The sequence below is a fragment of the Trichoplusia ni genome, chromosome 20, assembly GCF_003590095.1.
Source record: "Trichoplusia ni isolate ovarian cell line Hi5 chromosome 20, tn1, whole genome shotgun sequence".
Taxonomy (NCBI): domain Eukaryota; kingdom Metazoa; phylum Arthropoda; class Insecta; order Lepidoptera; family Noctuidae; genus Trichoplusia; species Trichoplusia ni.
The window spans coordinates 5,133,922-5,157,628 of record NC_039497.1 but is presented as its reverse complement, the minus strand read 5'-3'; the positions used below and the strand labels follow the sequence as shown (position 1 = coordinate 5,157,628).

Sequence of the window (23,707 nt, the reverse complement as noted above, 5' to 3'; positions counted from 1 at the left end):
CAGAAGAAGACTAAGGACTAATCATTTCTATTTTGAATGTTTGTAATTAGGATTTGAGGGTCAATTAAGTAAAAATGTATCCAAAACAATATAGGTATCTATCGTAAAATTATTGAAAATCAAAATTGAAAGCCGACCAATCACAGTTACTTTTGAAAAAATTGCCCTATCCAATGTGTGGTCTCGCGTACAACGCACAATTAAAACGAAACATATAGAAGCCAGTATAAAAAACAAAGTTATTTTGACACCCGATGCAGAAAAGATAGTGTGGAACAAAAAAGCGAAATAGACCGCAACCGGTCCACGACGGACTAGTTATTTAATGATCTCAAGCTGAGGCTCACTTGCTTACAGATGACACGAGATAACGAAACAGATTGTGAATACATTAATTGTTTGGAAACTTTAAAGGAGTTTTTTTAGAACAGTGCCTATACCACGAACACTTAAACCGGTGCTGTTATTACTCTGGAAGCGAGACAGCACATTCCACAGCGCGTCGTGGCGTCTCGTTTTCTCTAAAGCAACAATCAAAGTTAAGGATTTCGTAGTACCAGCCAGGTTTTTAATAAAGAAGGCCCGCTACGCAGAGGACACTTGTTGGTAGCTCCCTCGAATAAACTAATTTATCTTCAAAGACTTCTTTTTTTAAATGTGACAAGCGTCTGCTTGTCTGGCATTTAGTTTCGTTTTAAAAGCACCGATATTTTACATGTATTTGTAACGTAAAGTGCGGTAATCTTTAAGTAACTGTAAGAGTTCTATCGGTGTATAAGGCTGTTAATAAAAAGCTTAAGTATGATGTTTGCTGAATACGATTGCAATAAATGTGTTTCTTGTAATTTTTCAAAGTACTGTGCATGAATAGGTGCTTACTGAGGTTATACATTTCCGTCTACACCGCCGCGAGTACTTTCTTGAAGCTTAATTTTATTACACCTATAACAAAACGCGTCAGGTTATTAAGTTACAATCGTAAACTTTATGGCATTTAGAATATCTTAAAATAAAGAAAAAGAAACAATAAAATATGAAATACCTTAATTTATTCAAAACAACATGATTTATTAAATTGTTATGGTAATTCCAGCCTACTATTTAAATAATAAGAATATAATAAATACATTTATTACTAAAAAAATACTATGTTTGTCTACTTAATGTTACCGGGAAATAAAGCAATAAAATTAACTTGCTGTTTATAATAAGCATAAAACTGGTCTAAAATAACACCTTTTCGACTATAAAACTAATTTCCGAATTTACGATTCACATACTAATAAAAATAGTGCGACAAATAAGCAGAAACAGTGTCTTAACATATTTAAATAATGTCAATTTGTGATCAAGTCTAATGTTTGTTAAGTAGGCTGTACTTGGCTGAATAAAACATGCCACGATCAATCATTACCGAAAGAAACTTGAAATGATTAGTTTCCGCACGAATCGTGTTATGTCAACAATTCGAAATGGCGGGCGACTACTGGATTTGTGTTTTAACGAGACACTGGTGACACCTGTTCTGTAAAACTAGTTATTGATATCAAACTAAATAATGTAAGATGCTGTTACGGCCTGCTTCTTGTATTTTATATCTATTATTTACGAGTATATTGAACCTAAGTGCAGTTTACTAACACAAAAAGAAATAAATTCCTTACTCCTTACTAGCTGATTTCAATTGCAATCTATAAGTAATTTCTGTGTGAAAATATTACAAACATGTAGACATTCTAACTTTCCCATTATTTATGGTTTTCCGCAAAGTTAAGGTTTACGCATAGACAATATTCGCAGAGATGTAGCGATACGGCGGCAGGGGTCGCGCCTCGCCATGCTTACGTGATTCAGTAGCTGACCTTAACCTCTCCTGCGCTTGTATAGGGGGAAGGTATATTATATTATTATTTTCAAAATATCAGTATGTCGACACTTCGACATAAATTTTTGCCGTGACAGATGTTATCTGATGAAAATTTCAGGCAGATCGTCTTTAGACGTCATCGAAAACATCATTTGCAAACAAAATATAGTAATCCAATAATTTAATAGGTAAATGCGTAAGTATGTAATTTTAGAAAAAAAAAAAATAGTAAGTTGGAGTGAAGAGACTGCATTCTTACACAAGATAGTTTCCCTGGTACAGACATTTTTAATTAATTGACCAGGCATTAAAGTTGACACTGTTATTAACTACACCGTTGCACCGGTTCTAGTGAATTTTACATTTATTATTACTTACAATATTCTACCGCTCAGCATTCTCCTTTAATTAACATTTGGTGAGGTTGAAAAAATAGCGTCATTAGAAAAACTGGGCCTAGTCACCAGCTAACTTTGATTGATAGTGGCGCACCGTGGGACCCAATTAGAGCCTTGTACTCGTAAATGCTCCAGATGGACAATTACGATTGTTTTCACTTTTTATTGAAAATAAGATATTAGAAGATACTATTAGGTACCGCTTTTAATTGTAGCAAAGATAGTATCTGAGAGAATGTTGTTTTTTTTTTTAAGAGCAGTTGCTTACGTACAGCAAATTAAACCTTTTTTGTTGCCATAGTAAGCCTCGTTAATGTGTTTCACGATAGACAGAAAATGACTAGAAATCTAGAATGTTTCTGATTTATAAAACTTGTAAGTATGTTCGCTCGATAAAAGTCACATTAATGTAATCCAGGAAATACGCAAGTTATACTCTTCTATTTTGTTGTGTTTTCAATTGCTTTTTTATTCTCTCTATGCTTTGGAATACACTCCTACTACCTACTTCATGTTTTATATTCTACAGAACGAACGTTTGTACTTGAAGATACCTAGCGGGCCTATCCCTCTAGTCAGTGCGTCCAGGTGCAGCACTTCATTTATTTCTTTATAAACTGCGCTTACAAATTACAATATCCAACCAGCCTGTAGCAACACAACCAGATAAATCGATACCGACTCTACGATATATCGATGCATTTTAATTATTTATTAATCGATTCAGAAAGCGACAACAGTGTGGACGATGGGAACACATTGGCCATTAATAAAGCACTTTGTTGAAGCTAGGAGGCAGTTATTGAATATTAAACTTTATCTTTAAGTCTTATGATTCAAATTAGAGCGCTTAATTGGGTACATTAATTTCGCGAGGTATTAATTTGTTCGCAGTTGGGTGCCGATTCGATATTGAACGATGCTACTGCGTAAAACGGATCGCATCGGACATTGTTGGCTGCCATAGCGCTAACGTTTATTACGTTCCCGCCATTTATCATAAAGGCAATTTATATTTATTACCTTTTGTATAAAATATAAGTCCCCTTTGGGTTTATTGTCAAGTTGTATATTTTTAAATTTTGTTTCGGTAACATTGTTGTGTCGACCGCTTTAAAAATAATATAAGAAGTGAACCTCTTCATTGGTATTAGCGCGTGGGCGGAGCTCGTCGGATATTGTATGAGAAAAAAGAAAGAGAACATGTTTTATGTTCTCGAGAGAGGCTAATCCATTTATTTATTTTGACAATGAAGATAAATCTCGGTCAGAATGCTTTTTATTATAGAGCCTTTCCTGTTTAGACTAAAACGATTATTCTCCGTCATGTCTGACATTGAACCAAGGGTTTCGTAACAAGCTTTATAATGAGGAGATAGGAGTGAATTGAAAATAATATGCTTTTGTCAGTGGAAGACCGACCAGTTGGCTCTACGGGCGCTACTCTTTGCGAGGCTTATAAAACTCTTAGTAATCGGAACGTCATAAATTATCGTTTACTGCAAACAAATCTCCATCAAGCCCTTATGTTTAATCTTAGAAAACTTTTTCATAGTGGAGCTCAATAAGTATCTTACGAAATCTCAAACAATTAGTGTCTATACACCAAAGGCAAGTTAGCTATGCTTACACTTGGTTGGTAGAGTCGTTGCAGTTGGCGTAGAGCATCCTTAGTTGTTTGATTAAGGGAAAACTGATTCTTAATATTTTGAATCTTTTAATGGCTTTTATACGCACCTCATCGGTAACATTGATGTCCCTGGAGTCCGCGGCCAGCAGGCTCGCGAGCCGGGCCGCATCGCCGCGCGCAGCCGCCTCCAGCAGCGCCGCGGCCAGACCCATGCGCGCTCACACCATCACTGAAACAACATACACCTTACTTATTTACACTACATGAAAAGGGCAAGATTGTCCAGAACTGGAACGATGACTATTGGATCGGCTAAGGCTGAAGAAAGAGGTAGATTTAAGTTTAGTTCCAATAAAATACGAACAATATAAGCCATTTATAACTAGGACCTCTTTCAAAATAACAAAAGAACTGTAGATCTGGAGTGACATTGCGTAGGTAAATAGAAAACTCGCCATCATTTACTGTAAACACCACTATTAACAAACATAGCCTTTAAAACATTAAGTAGAGTCGACACAAAGCTTGTAATCCGCGACATTTATAATAATGATTACATAAAACCCGCATTTGTATAAAACCTTAGTGTTTTCATAAATGAGTATCATTAAGCGCAGCCGGGTTAAATAACACTGCGATCCCGTTTACAGAACCATTCACTGGCTACAAAACAAATCCTTCTAATAACCTAATTCCAACTCTATGTTAACTGAATATGGTTTGTAATTCAATGTGCTGAAGTTTTGTTAAAAAAGGTTGGGAGTCTAAACAGTTTTACGTCCTTAATTTGAAGCTGTCTGCCTATTTGCGGGGGAGCCTATTTTGCGGCTACTGAAGCGACCGACCAACGTGCTACCGCGCAGTTTAAATCAAAGGGTACAATTTTATAACGTCAATTACATCAGAGTTTTATTGATATTCTTTGCCTGTTTTTATTTAAATGTAAGTTCTAATAACGTGTAATTGTATTGCGATTATTAGCGTAATTTAGTAGTAAAGAACTCTGAGTTGAAGATACGTATGCATTTTGTGGTTTTGTCTGGTGTCATAAAATGGTAGATGATGCTTTTCTTAAATAGCAATTTTATTTATTGAATACTATATTGCACATACATACACACTTGGACAATATGTTTTTGGTAAGCAAAGGCGAGTTTAACCCAGAGTTGGGTTCTCTAAGTTCTCTTACAGCAAAACTAGTGTCATTGAGAGATTGTCAGAGAGAAGAAGACTAGTAAAAGTAATTTAAACTTTATAAAGCGCTTAATTTGAAATACTTACAAGTATAACAACGTACAAATATTTTGTGCTCTTATATACAGAACAGCTTATTCTGTAGCCCATTTTTTTTCTACCCCAACATACTTCGCAGTTATGACCGGCAGCAGTAAACGATTAATACCAATATTTATATGTCGGCAATATAATTATCGTGATCGCAAGTATTGCTACAGCTCAGTAAAAATACGTAATTATACTGTTAAGTACTTGCACTATTTCAATTTTACTGATCGTAATAACACTCATCTGATTTTATTAATCCGTTCCTTATAACAGCTCTTCGTATACAATAGTATAGAATTATGTACACTACTCATATTATCACGATCATTTCGTAAGACTCGTCAGAAAAAAATATATTGATAGGTTTTTTATTTACTTCACGATAGTAAGTTTAAAAATATATTTTAGGCTGATTGAAAATGCTGAAATATGTAAAGTGTATCAGTATTTAAAAAAAACAAGTTAATAAATAGAATTTCAATTTAAAATAATTCAACATTAACAATGTACAAATTAAGTACTATTAATAGGTATCTGTGAGGAGGGCTGTATGTCGTTGTGCCTTTGCCATCCTTGCGTTTGTTTTTTCGCGGGAATCAAACATGGCTATCTATATCGCTTCAATTAACTGCATTCTGTTTTGCATTGTATCATTATGTATGACGGCAATTCAATTCAGTTTCGCTAACGATGAGCATTATGCATAGAAACAAGAATTTATAATAAAAAGGGTGTGAAAAATTGCTAATAAATGCATGCCGCGACTCGCTTGTCGTCGCCATTTTGGTTTATGCATTGTGATGGTAATGCATATTATGAACTGTGTTATGATGCCCCTTTCGTCCTTTACTCAAAGAAAGAAAAAAAGTGAGTAAGTATCTAAGTATTTCAGATATAATTTGGTTGAGAAATATGTGTAAGTACTGTCATTCTATAAATCTGTCTTATGATCATAAGAAAGGTTAAACAATATAGTAAGTAAGTACGTAATATAATAAGTCTACATCTTACTAAAAATTGTGTGCGCCTACTGTGACATCCGATAAACCTTCACACGATATTATAGAATTGGCGTAACTAATGACCATTTATTCAATTATGAATATTAATCTGAACATTTTGTATATAGATAAATAAGTGCCTTGATAATTATCGTATAAGAATTTAATAGACAGGTCTATAATTATGTATTTATAAGTATCTAGGAAAGAGATCTTAAGCGGAACTCATAAATACGTTCAATTTCCTAATAACATTTACTTACACTAGTTTTTTTAACGTAACACTTTTCGGAGATTTATCACATTTTAAAATGTTTTGACCAAGTAAAGTTATAACCTATCATAATTTTTATAAATTAACATAAGGCTAATTAATTCTACTTGCAATTCATTATTTTTATCTCTAATGGAGTCTTGTGTATACATGAAGGTAATTTTTCATTTTTAATTAATTCTGTACATAGTTTACCTATCGTTAATGGGCGCACCATCACGAGTAACCAGGAAGTACCAGTACTCATACTTAAGTTCTGTTACTCGAAAGAAACTGGTACTTTCTGGTAGATAATTGATTTTTCTATGTACGAGAATATTTACCATAATTATTAAAGACACAGGCTGCAAATTATATTTTCGATAGTATTTAACAAATGTAAAACTATTTCACATTTGTTAAAAAGTATAATTTACAATCGAAATATACAGAATCCTATCCTGACACGGGAAGTTAACTTACTTGCTCTCAGTGGCGCTAACAAACACTTGACTATAAACGAAGAACTCTATAAATATTAATAAAACCAAAGATACACGTTTTTATTAAAAAAAAAAACGCATATTAATAAGAAATGCATGATTGGCCGCAAGTTATTTAATTAGTTAAACAATCAGACTATCCCATGGCCGTTTTCTCATGAAGCTTCTGTAAATACTTTTAAATTACTCGTAAACATATACTTTATTACTTTGCCCTGTTGTTATTAAACAAGTAATTATGAGTTCTTTGTAATTTGAGCATCAATTAGGGTTTGTTCTGAGGCCAATGGCACTATCTGTAAATTTTATTGTATGTATGAGAGGAGGCCTTTGTTCTGCAACAGAAAACACAACAAGGCTTTCTTTATCTGGAAAGGTTATGGTATTAGGCTTATTTTGATATTTAAGACCTTATTTTATCAAAAAGAGGTTTTTAACATTTCAGATATGTTCAAGAGAAGCATTATATTTTAGTTTAGTTTTATTTATTTTATTTATTTGTTGTCCACATTTATTATTATAGAAAATTCGTAACTGGCAACGTGATAAAAAAGAAAATGATTAACCGTTAGTATTTTTACAAACTTCTATTTTTAAAATTAAAACAAGTTCTTCACAATTACAAACAACATATTATATTTAATGTATGCGGTCTGTACAAGATAAGCAGACTATGAATAAACTTTTACAACATTGATTAACTTATTTTTTATGTAAAACTTACGTAATTAATCACACTTAGTGATGTAAGATGCAAATAACGTGTGTCGGTATCACTGGCACTTCACTGGCGCTCGTGACATCGCGTGCGCTTAGATCAGCACTAATACTGACTGTCTAGTAAGTTGTATTACACAGATAAATGGACGTCGTTATAGTAAACAGCGGGAGCGGCCATGTTAACAGGAGGAAGCGGAAACATACACTTAATACACATAAGAATTTATAGAATGTGTGAAAGTGTGCTTGAAAGAAAGTAGTTATAAAAAAGCACTAAAAAGATTATGTACAGATAACTACAAATAAGATACTTAAATATACTGTTATGTGTTCTTATTTGTTTCTGCTAAAGTTTTAAGGAAAAAGCTAATAAAACTATATTAATTAAAATAAACGGAAATGTATCATTTGAATAGCAATTTGTCAAATTCAAATGTGTTTACTTAAAATAAAATCTTGTATCCTTATTCCACCAATCAAATATTTTAATATAATTAATTATGCTCTCTTTAATAAATATATTTAGGTATGATACTAGTGCCCTAATGAACATAAGATCTGGTCATTTTTTGACATTTGTACATCAACCATTGCTGGCGAGAAGAGCGTGTTACAATAGCCACATAGGTTACGACAAGCGTCGTAAAATAAACAATAGTGAAACAAAGTTTATTGTAGTCTCGTAGTAAGGGTGTTCTAGTATATTTTATATTATAAAGATAATGTCACAAATATTCGCTACCGCCGCGTTCCATTGTACTTTATTGATAGATGGTATCATTCTGAACATTGAAAGTTCTGAGTAACAGGAGTTATGATTGTATTGTTGTAAACAGGATTCTGCGCAGATGTACTTGTTAGTTAAGAAAAGCTATTGAGATTTGTTATAGCAATGTACATTTGTTCCGAGATTGTAATATGTTCACTAGAATACAGAATCTGCGAGCCTGCTGCCATGTCTTAAGTAATTTTACTAAAGAGTTTTCGAAGAACGTTAGACCACTTTACTATTAATAAAGTCAGCACTTTCCACAAATGCAATAATATTTCGTATGGACGATGAGCCGAGTAGTAATCACATCAAACATGAGCGAAGTGTCACGGGTCCGATCCCCGCGTAGTACAAGAGTTTGTGTGATGCACGTATGCTTGTCCTGAGTCTGGGTGTCTTTGTGCATGTGAATGTTTGCGAACCCCGAGATAAAAGGATTAAATTAATAACTAAGGCAGTCAATAATCCTTAAAAAATGAAATGTGTATTGGTTTGAGATGTGGTGGACCCTAACCTCAACCTTTTTTTAATGATAAAACTTACACATATTAATTAGACCGTTAAAAAGGTGTTGACGTGAAACAAGCCCATATATCTTGGAATACTTTTAGAAGTTTGATAATTAATAATCACATCCTCGCGTGTGTAACTAAAGCTTGCGCTTGGCGTTAATAAATAATGATAAGACGATACGAATTAAAATATGTGTATAATGAATGATCCGACTAATTTAAATTGTAAAATGACAACATTTTTGCATTCTAGTGAGACGAAATTAGTGGCTCGGTCGTGTCATGGCAATAGATAAACATCGACGGAAACTATATTTATGGTAAAATTGTATTAATTAGCAGGAATGATGGTAATTTGATAAATATGTATATGGAAAAGTATGTTTGTACAATATTTATGTACAGATAAAGAAATTTCTGTATTATACCTAATTAGTAAAATCATAACGAAAAAACTGGTAAGTATTTTAGCAGGTTTACATTTTATAATATTTACGAGTATATTGGCTGTTTCGAATACGAATGTCATATTAATAAATAACGGAAATAAATAATCTAAATTTATTAAAAATAACGAATTAAAATCTACAATAATTTTATGCGAAAAATATTAAATATAGCATTAATGTTTTTCGTAAAAACTTATTGCAGAAATTAATTCACTTAAATATCACCCACAATTATTAAAATTAAAATTTATTATTTATCGAAATTAAACTTTCCCAAAATTAAAGAGCTCTTTCATCACAAGATTGTTGCCATATAAACTAAGTGCTTTGTCATTGGATATTGTTTCATTTCTAAACCGAATATTATCTTTTTATATTTAACCCTGTATCCAAATCGCCAATCGCTATTCCTCTCACTGCCCACCAGCCAGCACAGACAATGCACAATTACTCCCGGTCCAGTGGCGGCGCGCCCTTCCGCCCGTCTTGAGGATGCGCTATAAGTCAGGTCACTTTATTGTCTCACTGTACCTACTGATTGGTTTAAGTCAAGTACGGACAGCCTTGTGACGTATTGGTATCGTCGACGACGAAACTGCGTTGTTCTTATGTTTGGGTTAGTTTATAAATCCTTGATAGTTTTCGTTGTAGAAGACTTTTCTAGTTTAACTTTAAGGACATTTTTCAGTTTTAAATACAACTTAAGTGTATGTAAATTAAATACGGCTCTGTATTTATGCCTTTTAATAATCCATTAATTGAAAAACTATTATAATATTTTTAAGCATTACTGTCAGACATGTAGGTAGTGTATACAATTAGATAAAATCTAACGGTTTGGTTAGTTATTACTTTAAAAATTTCTGTCTGTTGCATATGAACATAAAACTCGATGTTACTTTGCTACACTTGCTATTTTTTTTTAGACTTAGCTTATCAATTAATTCAGCCCATAGAAGTCCACCGCTGGACATAGGCCTTCCCTGGTAGCGCCACAACACCCGGTTCACCATCTCTTGCGTTCAGTGACAGGTTATAGTTAGCAACAACTACAACCTACGATACAACATTTGCTTATGCTCACATAATTCCACCCCGCGCGCATGGTGTATGAGCGCGGATGTATGCTCGTGTCACTTCCGCCAGTCACGCCCTGTGAGCAGCTCACCTACATTTGCACATCTGTCGCTGATTTACAACATCATTGCTTTGATGTAAGTGGTGCAAGGTACAAGAAAGAGCGGGATTACTAACTAATACTTGCCTAAATACAGCCGTAGTATAATTAGCTAACAATACTTTCGGTAAAAAAGTTTCAGTCTGCGCTCAATCAACTGCAGAGTTCGGATAGAAAAGCAGATTGTGAAGTATTTATCATTAAGTCTCCACTGTTTTCATTTTAAACTCATCAAACATGACCAATTTTCTACTTTTGTTTTTAGGAACATAACTACCAGTTTAAAATGGAGGGCAAATAGGGAGCTTGTTTCTTGACCCAAAAAAATACCCAAATTAAACGCAGATTCGGACTGGAACTTGGACCACACATTCAAAAACGAAACACACTATACCTTATTACGTAGGTGTTAAAGTGAACATTGTCTTAATTACACTGTAAACGGGGTTTGTTTCCCTATGTTAATTAGTTTTGTAACTCGTGCGCAGCGTGGCAACTCACACGCGACCTGCGCCTGCGTCACTTATTAAAAGTCACCGCTTATTTAAATATGATTTGCGTGACTTTTGTTTTTAGTTTTTACACTTTCACTTGTAAATGCCATGTGAATGGAATGTGGAGAGAGATTTAAGATACGATATAATTTCCAAGTTATAAATTGCTTTCCCATACTATTATTTACGGTATATTAAAAATTTTCTCAAAGTTGGCATAAAGTTATTAAGTATAATGCTTCATTAATTTAGTAACAGATTCTTGTATATTTAAAGGGGCTGAAAATGCGGTGATCGATTGTAATGAAACGAAAACTTTTGCTATAAAGCAGGATAGGATAACTTGAAATTTTTAATGAGGGTTCTGAGCTAATGTTGAAAAATCTCATGAAACTTAAAAAAATCTCTGACACGGGAAAGCTAGGACATAGCTCTAACTCCCTTCAAGAGTTGCCTTAAACAAATTTATTTTCCTTCCATATTTGGCGCGGTAGTGGGCAAGTCTCGACATAGCCGTTTTGCATTACTTTACTTAAAATTAGCCTTTAATGTGACTATTAGTTAAGTTATGTAAGCAGGCGACTAGACATCGACTAGTAGTTACAAATAACCTACAGGTTAGGTTATTTATTAAACGACAAATTAAACTAGTACCGCGGGTTTAACGTTTAGAAATGTGGCAGTTAACGGTAATGTAGGGTGGCCTACGTATCTGGAACTTATAGTTGTTTAACTATTACATCTAGTATTTAACCGTATTTGAGTAGATGTGGTGATCAATTTTCTGTCTTCTATACTGAGGAATTACTTTTACCAAGTGTTAAACTAATTTACGTAAAAGTTCATGTAGGTACATAATTAATTTAAGAAGTTCAACCATCAAAATATAATCAAAAGACTTTTCAGTAACTTTTGTTTCAAATTGATTAATGAACGAGACTTTGCAGAAACACTTTATCAAGATGACTAATATTCAATGATGCATTCAATTAATAAGCCAGGGTAGCTTACATACAGCCAGTACGCGCCATCGCAGCGGGGTACACTCGCGCCCACATTCTTCGCGCGTTAATTGTCACAGATACATTATTCATGCGCGGTACAGTCGCGACATGAATTATCTGTACACTTGTAGATTTTGTTTTGTCATGTCATATTCAGATACTTGAAATAACATATAATATGAAGTATGAGTTGCTAATGTTTGTGGCTCACAGTCCCAATGTGGTAGTTTGGGATTAAACAAATTCTAAATGTAGGTATTAAAGTTCCGTTACTGGTCAATTTTGAAGCATCTTTTTATATATTTTTAGTAAAAATAAAACTTTATTTAATTGGCTGTCATAAAACTATACAACGTTTCTGCATAAAGATCTGAATATTTAAACTAATTAGTGTCCTAGTATTCATGTTCGTAGTCTAGTAAAACCTTTTTACTAGCTTGTTGTGAAAGTTTTAATTTTTAGAAAAAAAAAAATGGAATAAATGTTTCATCATTTATGTGTTTGTGCCTTGAATTACTAAAAGTATGAGTGTCATTGGCGTGTCACATTGGTTTGGTACCTACTTGCAGGCTGAGTGCATTGTTTAAATGTGCTCTCTCAAGAATACTAATCAGTTTATCATACGAATCAGGCCAGGTATGAGGTATTGTTACATCATACAAATATTTCAATAATTTTATTGACGTCAGAAAAGTATTTTGTTTTATTTGGACTGTAAACCTTATGGGGTAGGTATTAGGTCTAAAAATGTAGAGCCATAGTTGAAAGAGTTAGCTAAAATCTAAATTCGCTTCTCATATATAAAGACCAGGATCAAGCATAGGTCACTAGCTGAGAAAAATTTACAAAGTTTTTTTTTGGCCAGTCAATAGTAGTAAAATAATATTTTATGAATCTACTATATTTGCGTCTGTATTGTTCCTATCTCATTGTATTTCTCTCAACTGTACCCACTGTGTATGGCAGGTGCCTTCCGGAAAACGATAGCTCTCTAGCTTTTTAAGATTCCTAGGATAGAGGCCTGCATCCGGCCCCGATTAGCCTTTCCTTTATTAAGGCCTAATGGCTACTGGTTATAATCAGGCCCAACAGACTACTGTTCTCCCTCGGCTTGATTGTATAAAACCATTTAAACGTTGTTTGGAAGATTAGATCAATAAAATATGTAACTGTTCTTATGAGATAAGAAGCTACTGTATTTGTGGGTTTTTTAGATAATTCTTGTTTGGTTTTAATACATACTTATGAGTTGTCCCGGCGGGGTCGTGGGTCAAACCAAAGACAAGTAAATTAGAATTAAAGAAGATGAAGGAATTACAACTTAAGCTGGATATAAAGCTTAAACTTATCGAAAACAATTGAATAATGAGGTTGTACAGTCAGCGCCAAAAGTCGATGAACGAATCAACTTTACAAAACAGCTGTTCACAATAAAATGCCATAAGTTATAGTCGCAACTGGGAAACAAAATAGAATGTACACCAGAAATTTACAAAAGTCGTTAAACACGAGTATTTCAAAAGTATCTGTGCACTAGTATTCCTAATGTCGCTGAACATCATTCTATCAAAAGTCACTAAACAGCAGATAAAACAAAATTAGGCTAACAAAGTGTATTTTTAATGTTGCCGTGACTGTGTTAATGTACCTACTTTTGACGCTTATGTTTTTTATAGCGGACTGCTTGTCAAATCCCAGGTTCGAAAGAGGTTTCACTAAGGATCTTGAAGGAGGTTTCACTTTGAGAAGAAGGTTTCGTTAACAATATCTAAAATATTTTCATTTGAATTATTACTTAAAGTAATAAATGAAATATGTGAAATAATAAAAATATTTAAAATATATTTTTTTATATTATTTTAATATTTTACAAAAAAATAATGGATTAAAAATTCTAAATATCCATGTTTTTAAATGTCACTCCACTCAAATTGTATCAAAATCGGTCCAGCATTTTTAAAGTTATAAATTGTATTGATATAGATACAGCAAGCACTGTCCCAAAAGTAGCTCAACAACATAATCGTCAAAAGTAGGTACATTAACACAGTCACGGCAACATTAAAAATATACTTTGTTAGCCTAATTTTGTTTTTTCTGCTGTTTAGTGACTTTTGATAGAATGATGTTCAGCGACATTAGGAATACTAGTGCACAGATACTTTTGAAATACTCGTGTTTAACGACTTTTGTAAATTTCTGGTGTACATTCTATTTTGTTTCCTAGTTGCGACTATAACTTATGGCATTTTAGTGTGAACAGCTGTTTTGTAAAGTTGATTCTGTTCATCGACTTTTGGCGCTGACTGTACGATATGTTACAAACTCTTTATTGACGTGGGAATGACAGATATAGTTATACGTTTAGACTTTATAAATAAGAAGTGCGTGTAACAATAGGTTTAAACTTCTCATAAAGATAGGAATCACAGAATACCACGCACTCACCTGAAGGTGTCTATTTGAAATGCGCATCATTGTTTTTACTTACGTCTTCCGCATACCGGCGCCCGCGCAGGCATTTTGATGAGGTTTTTTTAAAGCCATTGTAGAGGCCTTTTTGAGATCGTGATACATGCATCAATTTACCGCGTATTGTTGCATCAATGATCTATTTGTCATTGTTTGACGAATGATGCCTGCAATATGATGCACCGTAAGAAAAGTATTTACTATGATACACAGGTTTACGTTTATGTATTTGAAACGGGAGTTTAGATTACCTTTGTCTTAAGTAAAATGTACTTTTTACAGCACACTTGTAAAGTTATTTAATATAAATATGTTTGTACGAAAGTAACATGAAAGTAACATAAGTTGTTGGTCGTGGAAGGTAAAGACCACCCACAGTTTTATCCATAAATTTAGATCTATCCTTAACGGATACTACGTGTTTTGTTTAAATGAAAACAGACAGTAAATGTAGCAGTTTAATGTAAAATGGAATAATACACACAATTATTTAGTAGTTTTTCAACATTTCAGACAGAAAAACAGTTATATACGACTTTTTAATAAAAGCTCTATGTAATTTAATCCTAGCATTGCAGGGAGTTTCACAAACATTCAAGTACAAAGACACATAGACTCAGAACATTCGTGGAACTCACAAATACTTGTCCTACGCGGTATCAAACCCACGGTGCATCGCTTATAGGGCTTTTGGTGTGGTGACTTATAAAACTCAGCTAACCTTGCAGTTAAAATAAAAACAGTAGTTTTATTTTAGTTTAAGATAAAAAATGTGTCGTTCAATTTTCGTTGTACACAATGCAACTGATATTGTTTTTCTTTATTTTTTATTTCGTAATTTGTTTTTACAACAAATTTCACTTTTACCGTCGTTTCAACATCTCGGAATGCAAGTTATTGTGTATTTAATTAATGTGTTTGGCGCGTACTTATCAGAGCAGAACCTTGGCTAAAGAAACACCGCAACGAATTATAATGAGGTGTTACCAGGTCACTGTGTTGAAGGAATTTAACCTCTAAATACCTTGATAAATAGACAATTTTATATTTATCTTATTTTTCTAGAAGTAAGTCAAGTGTAAACTATTAACCTGACTATTTCAAGGAAGATATGTTCAATTTGTTAACCTTTACAACCTTTTTTTTGTTCATTTTCTAAATAAGCCTTCGAGACATCTAAACTTTACCAACACAATTATAAATTGATTTACTACATATACTAGAAATATCTAGTTACAGAACACAAACATTTCTTTTGCCATGACTAGTTCTCAAACACAAATCAAATCTACTCTCCATTCACACCTTCCAACTGACATTAACGGTCTCCTATAAATCAAGTCAACTTATGAACTATGACGTCACATAATCACTTCAGCTTAAGCATCAACATAGTTCAGGATTTAAACCGTGTTTACAGAACAATGTGACTTTAAGAGACCGTTTCGTGCAATTTACCACACATTAAGTGCACTAAGACATAAGCATAGTCTTTATTTCAAGGGACTAAGATGTATTTTCGTACTTCATTGTTATGTATTAATGTATTACTGCAAAGGAGGTAAACATAGTCCTTATCACAAGGTAATAAGGTTGAAATTCGTGCTTAATATGTGTGAGTGTAACATGGTTTATTGTACAAGTAGTTTTGGTATAAAACCGGCTTTCTTGAGGTTTATTGTTAGGTTAAAGGTGTTTGGACATGTTTGAGTGCCGTCTATGTTGTATTGCATTTGCTATGCCCAATAAGTTTCGTACAGTTCGCTTTGGCTGTACAAATGACTGTTTTGTTTTGCATTATTTTAATTATGCGCGGAAAATTGAGGTCGTTAGTGTGATATTCTTGAACGAGCCTAAACAAAGGAAATTATGAATTTAATTTGAAAATTAGTAGGTGGTCTTTAGAATAAGTACCTATGAGCAGTGTGCTGTTTTAGCTGAATGCTTTTTAGCGTTATTTGACCATACATTAGAAGGAGTTTTACGAATGTATCCAATGAAAAACAATGCTGGAAGCAAGCAATTCATTTAAAACTTTAAATAACCACACATATTATATTTTGACATGTTTCCAGGCATAGGAAATATAAAACTAAGAAACCTATCATAATTCATTGACTATATTCATAAATGTTTACTGTGTTCTCCCCTGGGAACAGCTCAGCGGCGCGGAGTGCGGTAACTGAGCTAACTGTACAGGTTTGCATATGTGGACGTTTGAACTTAGTGAAAGTATGATAATTACCGAGGACTCAGGATGTACACGATGAAAGTAAAAGTTTGAAGTGTAGTTAGTTGAGGAGCATTACGACCATTTGTGTAAGAAGGAATAGTAAAAATAATAACTGGACTTTTGCAACAAAATTTACCTAAATTATCATCTTTTATGTTCGGCTGACAGAGAAGAACTAATGTATTTTTGAAAATTAAATTATACAGCAAGGACATAAGTATTCCGTACACTTTTTTATAAAAATGAATGGTAAGTTAGTGTAGTTCATCAACAACAGAGTTTTCTTTACCAAATATTGTTTGATTGTTAAATATAATACAGCATTAATGATATTTGTGACTAAGTATATACTACCAATAGGCAAGTTCTACACAGGCATTCAACCAGTGCCGGCGTGAGGGCCACTGACACCCCGGGCGAAAATATTGTGACGCCCACTTGAGGGAAGCAATATCAAGTGTTAGTTTTTTGCTGATCCCAAGTAAAATTTTATTAAGAAATTTCATCTTTCCTTTAGCGTTACGTTTGGCGATGGAAGTATTCCACCTCTAGCGTAGAGCACAGTTCTGAGGGTTTGCGCCAGGAGAGGCAAGAGACTCCAATTTCAGACCTTGGCGCCCCCCAGAATTTGTCACCCTAGGCCATCGCCCCATCACGCCCCCACCTAACGCCGGCACTGCATTCAACATAACCACCACCACGTGCCATACAGCAGCAACATTCTTGTCGCGACCTTTCAAATACTCTCCTCAAACAATATTTTATCTAAACGATGATCATTTAACACATTTACCACTTATTTGACACGCAATACGAACAAAACCTTTTAGCGGTCGGTAAATATTTATAGTTATTGACATTGGACCTTCAGTACTCCAGTCTAAAGTTTACGATATGAAATACTTATGCAAAAATATCTTTTTAAAACATGGCACGGTGGAATGCGCGCGTGTGTGTGAATATAAAGCAGCTGTCGTTATAGGTATATTATGTTTTATTTTTTAATGCTTGAGTGTTTTTTGCAATTGTTGAACGTCCTTTTAGCAAAGAGAAGGGAGTCTTGATTCTTTAGGTAGTTTACTCCAGATACATTTTTAATTGATCGCTCCAAAAAAGCATTATATTAATATAACCCGTAGATAAATCAAAAACACTTCTTTGCAATCATAATGTCGCACAATAAATTCTCTAGCAAGAGCAAAATTCAGGAGAATAATCAAAATTATTGTAAAAGTCGACACTGAAAAGAGGCCTTTATTTGTTACTTGTCACCACAATACATAAACGCTTATTCACTCAGATCATTCAAGTCTCTTTTGAATACCTTACTTGGCGATAACGTAGTGAATTAACAAAACAGTTTTATATTGAGATCACTTTCTCTTGTTTTTATTATATATGCATACTAATAAAATATCTAGATCACTATAACGCGGTATTAAACGAAAGATTTGGAAAGTTTGCGACTTTTTAACACATGTATTTGTTGTTTTTTTCCTGTAGTTGATTGCTTTATATGGATTTGGGTTATGGTGTGATTGTGGTATGGTTATCTTTTTATGAGCACTTCTTTTAGAATCTGACAACAGGATTGACATATATTTTAACCACTGTTTGTAATCGTGCATCAAAACTGAATCAACAACAACTGGAATTGAATATTAGCATGCGCGCATAACTCTATTATTTTCACACTACAAATACTAAAACATTCTTATAAATATCGTAAAAATGTGACATTTAATATAAAATTTCAAAACGTCTGAGTCTCATATGATCACTGCCTAAACAAATAAAAAAGCCCTAAACGTGTATATCTAAAATTTACAACTTAATTATATTCAGTGTTCGGTATCAATTACAACGATTGTGTATAAACGATACTTAATTTAAAACGTAACTCTCGTGTTTTAGTGATACAGCCTCGTAAAATGGGTTTTTATTGTTGAAACGCTATTTCAATTTAGTCGGTTTTATGTGCGGGACTAATGTTTGTGTGGTCGACAAATTATATGCTGAGCGAGACAAGTAATATTTGGTTTGGTTTCTTTATTTAATTTTTTAGTGAAATATCTGAAGTCATTATAAAGTTAATGTCTTGTTCTTGCGATGGCGTGTACGTTTACTTTCGCTAAAGTAGTTTTATAATTAAAGTCCTTTCATAAGTTTTTGACAATCATACCGAGCCTTCAACATGACATAGATTTCAAAATGGGTTTTGCACTTTTATTTTAACATATGTTATAAATTCTAATCGATTGGAAAAAACAGTTAAGTTTAAAGTTCCCTAATGAGCGTCGTGGTGGACGACAACAAATCCAGGTAGAACTATTTAAGTTACTGTCTTAATTACTGTACATGGGAAGAGATTAACCGTGTTGCTCTCAGAATGCGGTCCAGATATTAACGAGTCGAATATCTCATAACATACGAAGCTTGATGTCTGTTTCTAAATTATGAAACAACATTTTTTACATTTAAATGTTAGAAGAGACGCAGAATGAATTTTCTGTCAATTTTAATGAGAGGATGAAGTTTATTAAGTTCTGATTATAGCTAAATATAGGAACTAGTCTATATTATAAATGTGAGAATGATGCTAAATACTTGTTTGTCAACATAAAGTTTTAACTTTATATTATTATGATATAAATTGGACTAATAAGGGGTCAGAGATGTCGTAAACTTAAGAAGCAAAAAGTAAGTCAGTAGTTTATACATTATTGATGCATATAGTTTTACAAATACATGTATAATTTCTTCTGCGTATATGTCCTTAATAATATATTACTTACCAGTTGATAATGATGGTAATAAATTGCAGAGCATGTTACGTGTATGGGCAATTTCTAGATCAAAACTCAAAGATACACAAGCCACACTGAACAATTAATTGGTTCATAACTTTCACCGCCTAACCAAACAATTACCTTCTAAATTAAATTTGTAGTTCCTATCAAAATATCTAAAACGATTAATAAGAGCCTCGGCCACACGCGATCACAGTGCCATAGCAGAGTAACGGTATCTTACCGAGTGCCGGTAATATGTGGTAACTTATGGTAAGGCTCTGATACGTGGGCGAACGCCATTGTCAAAAGATTTATTGTCACTCCAAATATAGACAATTCTAGGATTTATCAAATTCTGTGCGTCGCGTCGTGAGCATTTGCCGTTTTTGTTTAAATTAAAAATTTAATTAATTAATTCCGTGTTGTAGGTTTATGTCTTAATTATCTGTTGTATACGCCCACGTGACGTTGATTAGGAATTAGTCATTTTATTACATACGGCGCTTATATAAAAAGTGATAATTAATCAGATTGTAACGTTTCAGAGTAAGATAAATTAGGGATTAATAATAAAGTTTTATAATTTCTTATGATTATCTATTAATATATCTTACTTATAAGTATAGCTGTCGGACAGACAGGTAACTTTTTATAAACCAATGAAGTATATAAATACCTAAGTAGTATATGTATATAACTAGTATAGGTGCATCTAAAATATAATATAATAAGTATAAACTAAAACATTCCAATATTTGTATGGTATCTAACTATCGTGGGGATTGTTAATTATTAAATGCAACAGTTTACTCACGCGTATTTATCGGGATTGCCAGACTTGTTCCGGAGTGTTAGTAACCGGAGTCCTTAATCATGACCTGACGCGGCGGTGTCGCGAGTCAAACTGTCGTCGTTGCGTCATATAATAGTTAAACAGCTTATTATTCAAATCTAATCAAAAAACATCGTCCTCCATGAAACTAAAGCTTACCTCACAATCCAGTTAATAAACATCTTTGTTCACACATCTCAAACAATTGTTTTTTGTTCTTTCTTAAGTCAAAGCCTTCGGTTAATGCAGGCATTGTTTCTGAACAAACAGAAGTAAACGGATATTAGTGGAGGCTTCTGTTGCGCCATATTTGCTTTCCATTCTGAACGCACGCGTAAAGGTGCGCGCGAGCCGGTAGCGCAGGCTTTGTGGTATGACGGGGCGACTTCGGCTTGAATAATAATTTTTGGGATTTTTAAATAGAGTTGAGATTTCATATTGTAATGTTTGGACTTTGGGTCGTGTTGTTTAAAGCCTGTTATTTTCTATAGCATTGTAAGGAGTTAGAATATATAAAATGTTCTGATTCAATGCTTTTTTTTTTCTGGTGAATTAATCGTACCTACAGCTCTAATTAGTAAATAACCGTCTCTTCACAAAAGATTACTAAATTGCTTCCCACTTCCGTCAATTTAAAAGCATGTCAAGTAGTCAAATATAATCTCCAAAAATATAAGTACCTAATAATAAATCATATTCTATGACTTAATAGCGTCTCGGTGTGAATTGGTTTCATAAAAACTAAACGTGTGTGAAGCGAAACACTTGTTCTAATTATTCCATACATGTTCATACGCTTTTAATAAACACATACATGATACATGGTCAACGGATATAAGCTCACACTCTATCACTTAATTAAACCGAAACTTATATTATGATACTTATAATCTGTACTACTATAACATTTTAAAGTTGATGAAACGCCAATATACTTTATATAGAGCATCGTCTTGCTTCCACAATGAGAACAGTGGTATTTTAATAACACATGTTATGGGTAATGTATGGAAACTTGATTTTAAACGAGGGTCATTTTAATTTTGATCTTTTAAAAGATCACGCCTTTAAGTGATTTACATTGACATAGTTAAAAGTAGGGTTACATAGCCTTTCAGAAGGTGACAAGCAACTAGTTTAATAAGGCTTTATAGAGCGCGTTAAATATTAATATTCTTAATTAAATATCTGTAATATATGAGGCGAATCTAGTTTAGGCGAATGTAGTTCTGTAGGTGTCCGGTATAAAAAGTTAATTTAGTTCACTTATTTCTCAAGAAAGCTTTTGAATCTAGCCGTAATACGTCTCTAGCACAAATAACAAACTTTTCCAATAATGTGGTGATTAAAAAAATATTCTACTGCTCTGAACCAGACGACATACAGTGGCATAATATATGATAGGCACACGTAACTGACACCACACGAGTTGACACAACGTGCAGCGAATACAATCTCAATACTCATATATTTATACGTACTTTTTCATAAATATTTACAATCCTTTGTCCTATTTTAAAATCAATTGAATGATGTGAAATCAATTGAATTGATTCCAAACGCCAACGCTGAGACATTATTCTGGAAAGACGTTTATATTTCTATGATAAAATACAATAGTATTATCATAATCACGTAGGCTTTATTACGACCACAGTCAGGTAAGGCCTGGAGTTTATAGAGCCTGCATTGTGATGGCGGATAGCCGGGTCACGGGTTAATTGCGACCCTCGGCTGATATCCGCAGATCTATGGGAACATAAGATGCAGACTTATGATCGATTGTGGATCAAACCTGTATGGTCCGGCCTCTATAGCCGATACTTATTTCAGGACCGTTCTAACATGTCTATTCGTCTCTACATTCCAGTTGAAAATTACAAAGACGTTATTATGCTATAAGTAAATCTTATAGAGGCACTACGTTCACTTCTTAAAGGGACACTGTTGTACTTATAAAAGTGAAAATTGGCTCTACTCGAAGTTGCATGGTGTCTTGCTTTTACAGCTGCAAGTCTTACTTGAACAATCCCGGTGAGCTTTTATACCCGATAATTCAGCATTATTTATACTTAGCGCTGGTGGAACAACAGCACGCTCTGTCCATTCCATTTAAAAACCGAATCGATTAGCAATGCTTGATGAATTTGCATTTGACTGATTTATGTTACTAGTAAGTTCTAAGTCCACACATAACATGGCAGCTCGACTGATAATATTATTTGAATAATAAAATAAATAACATTGATATCGTCAAGAATCGCTCTACATTTATCACGTTACTATCCAAATAGCTAAATTAAAATCTACACGTTGACTAAAACTATTCACAAATGTAATTCAAATATATTAGTATAATTATAGAGCGCGTTAAATATTAATATTCTTAATTAAATATCTGTAATATATGAGGCGAATCTAGTTTATTAACATGTTAAACCCATTACATGAGAGCTGCGAAAAGAGAAATAATCATTTACAAAGCGGATAATGTCATATTCGAGACATTTGTAAATGTATTTTTCCTATAGGCAGCTCGATATCCAGATAGATATTAGCTTTGCCACTTAGACACGTACTTCGTAAATTCTTGACTTAACTGTGAGGACGTTTATAAAAAGAAAGATAATGGTAACATTTACACACATTTTGTTATTTCTACTTATGAGTTTTTCATACTTCAGTACTATTATTAAGTTTAAAAAATAGCTGCCTATGCTGCTGTTTTTTTGTGCCTTCTTTTATAACTATTAATGACAATGATATTCTGATGGCTTAGTACTAGTAAAGATAAAATGTAATTGTCGTTTTTAAAGGAGATTTCAATCCCCTCTTAAAGTAATATAATTGTGTTTGTAAAAGAGGGACGACGCTCTACGAGATGAATAAAGCGGTCTCATTCCCACAACTGCGATACTATGTTAGTAATACGTGACTATCGGTACTCAGATCCACTTTTAAAAACCAAAAAATGTATTTTTTTTTATTAATTAATTATTATTTCATTTATTTAAAGGTGCTCTTCAATAGATTTTATGAGAAATGTATAGTGAATATCCCTACTAATATTATAAAGTAACTCTTTTTGTCTGTATGTCTGTCTGTTACGCTTTCACGTCTAAACCACTGAACGGATTTTAATGAAATTTAATACAGAGATCGAGTTGACCTTGAGGTTGAACATAGAATAGTTTTTATCCCGGACTTTTGAAGAGTTCTCTTGGAAACGCGATATAACTGACCTCGACGCGGGCGAAGCCGCGGGCGAAAAGCTAGTAAAAAATAAAACTCAATTTTACCATCCAAGACCTTTT

The 23,707-nt window shown here is 33.4% G+C and overlaps 1 protein-coding gene across 4 annotated transcripts in view; it reads right to left on the bottom strand.

The window, feature by feature from the left end:
* Positions 1–23,707, bottom strand: part of LOC113503901 (ankycorbin) — an 86,774-nt gene that overhangs the window by 14,008 nt on the left and 49,059 nt on the right. For all 4 annotated transcript variants that reach the window (XM_026886039.1, XM_026886038.1, XM_026886036.1 and 1 more), the window contains exon 3: positions 4,003–4,124. In XM_026886039.1, the coding sequence (XP_026741840.1) occupies positions 4,003–4,107 (105 nt within the window). In that variant the 5' untranslated portion in view covers positions 4,108–4,124. The remainder of the gene's footprint in view (positions 1–4,002; positions 4,125–23,707) is intronic.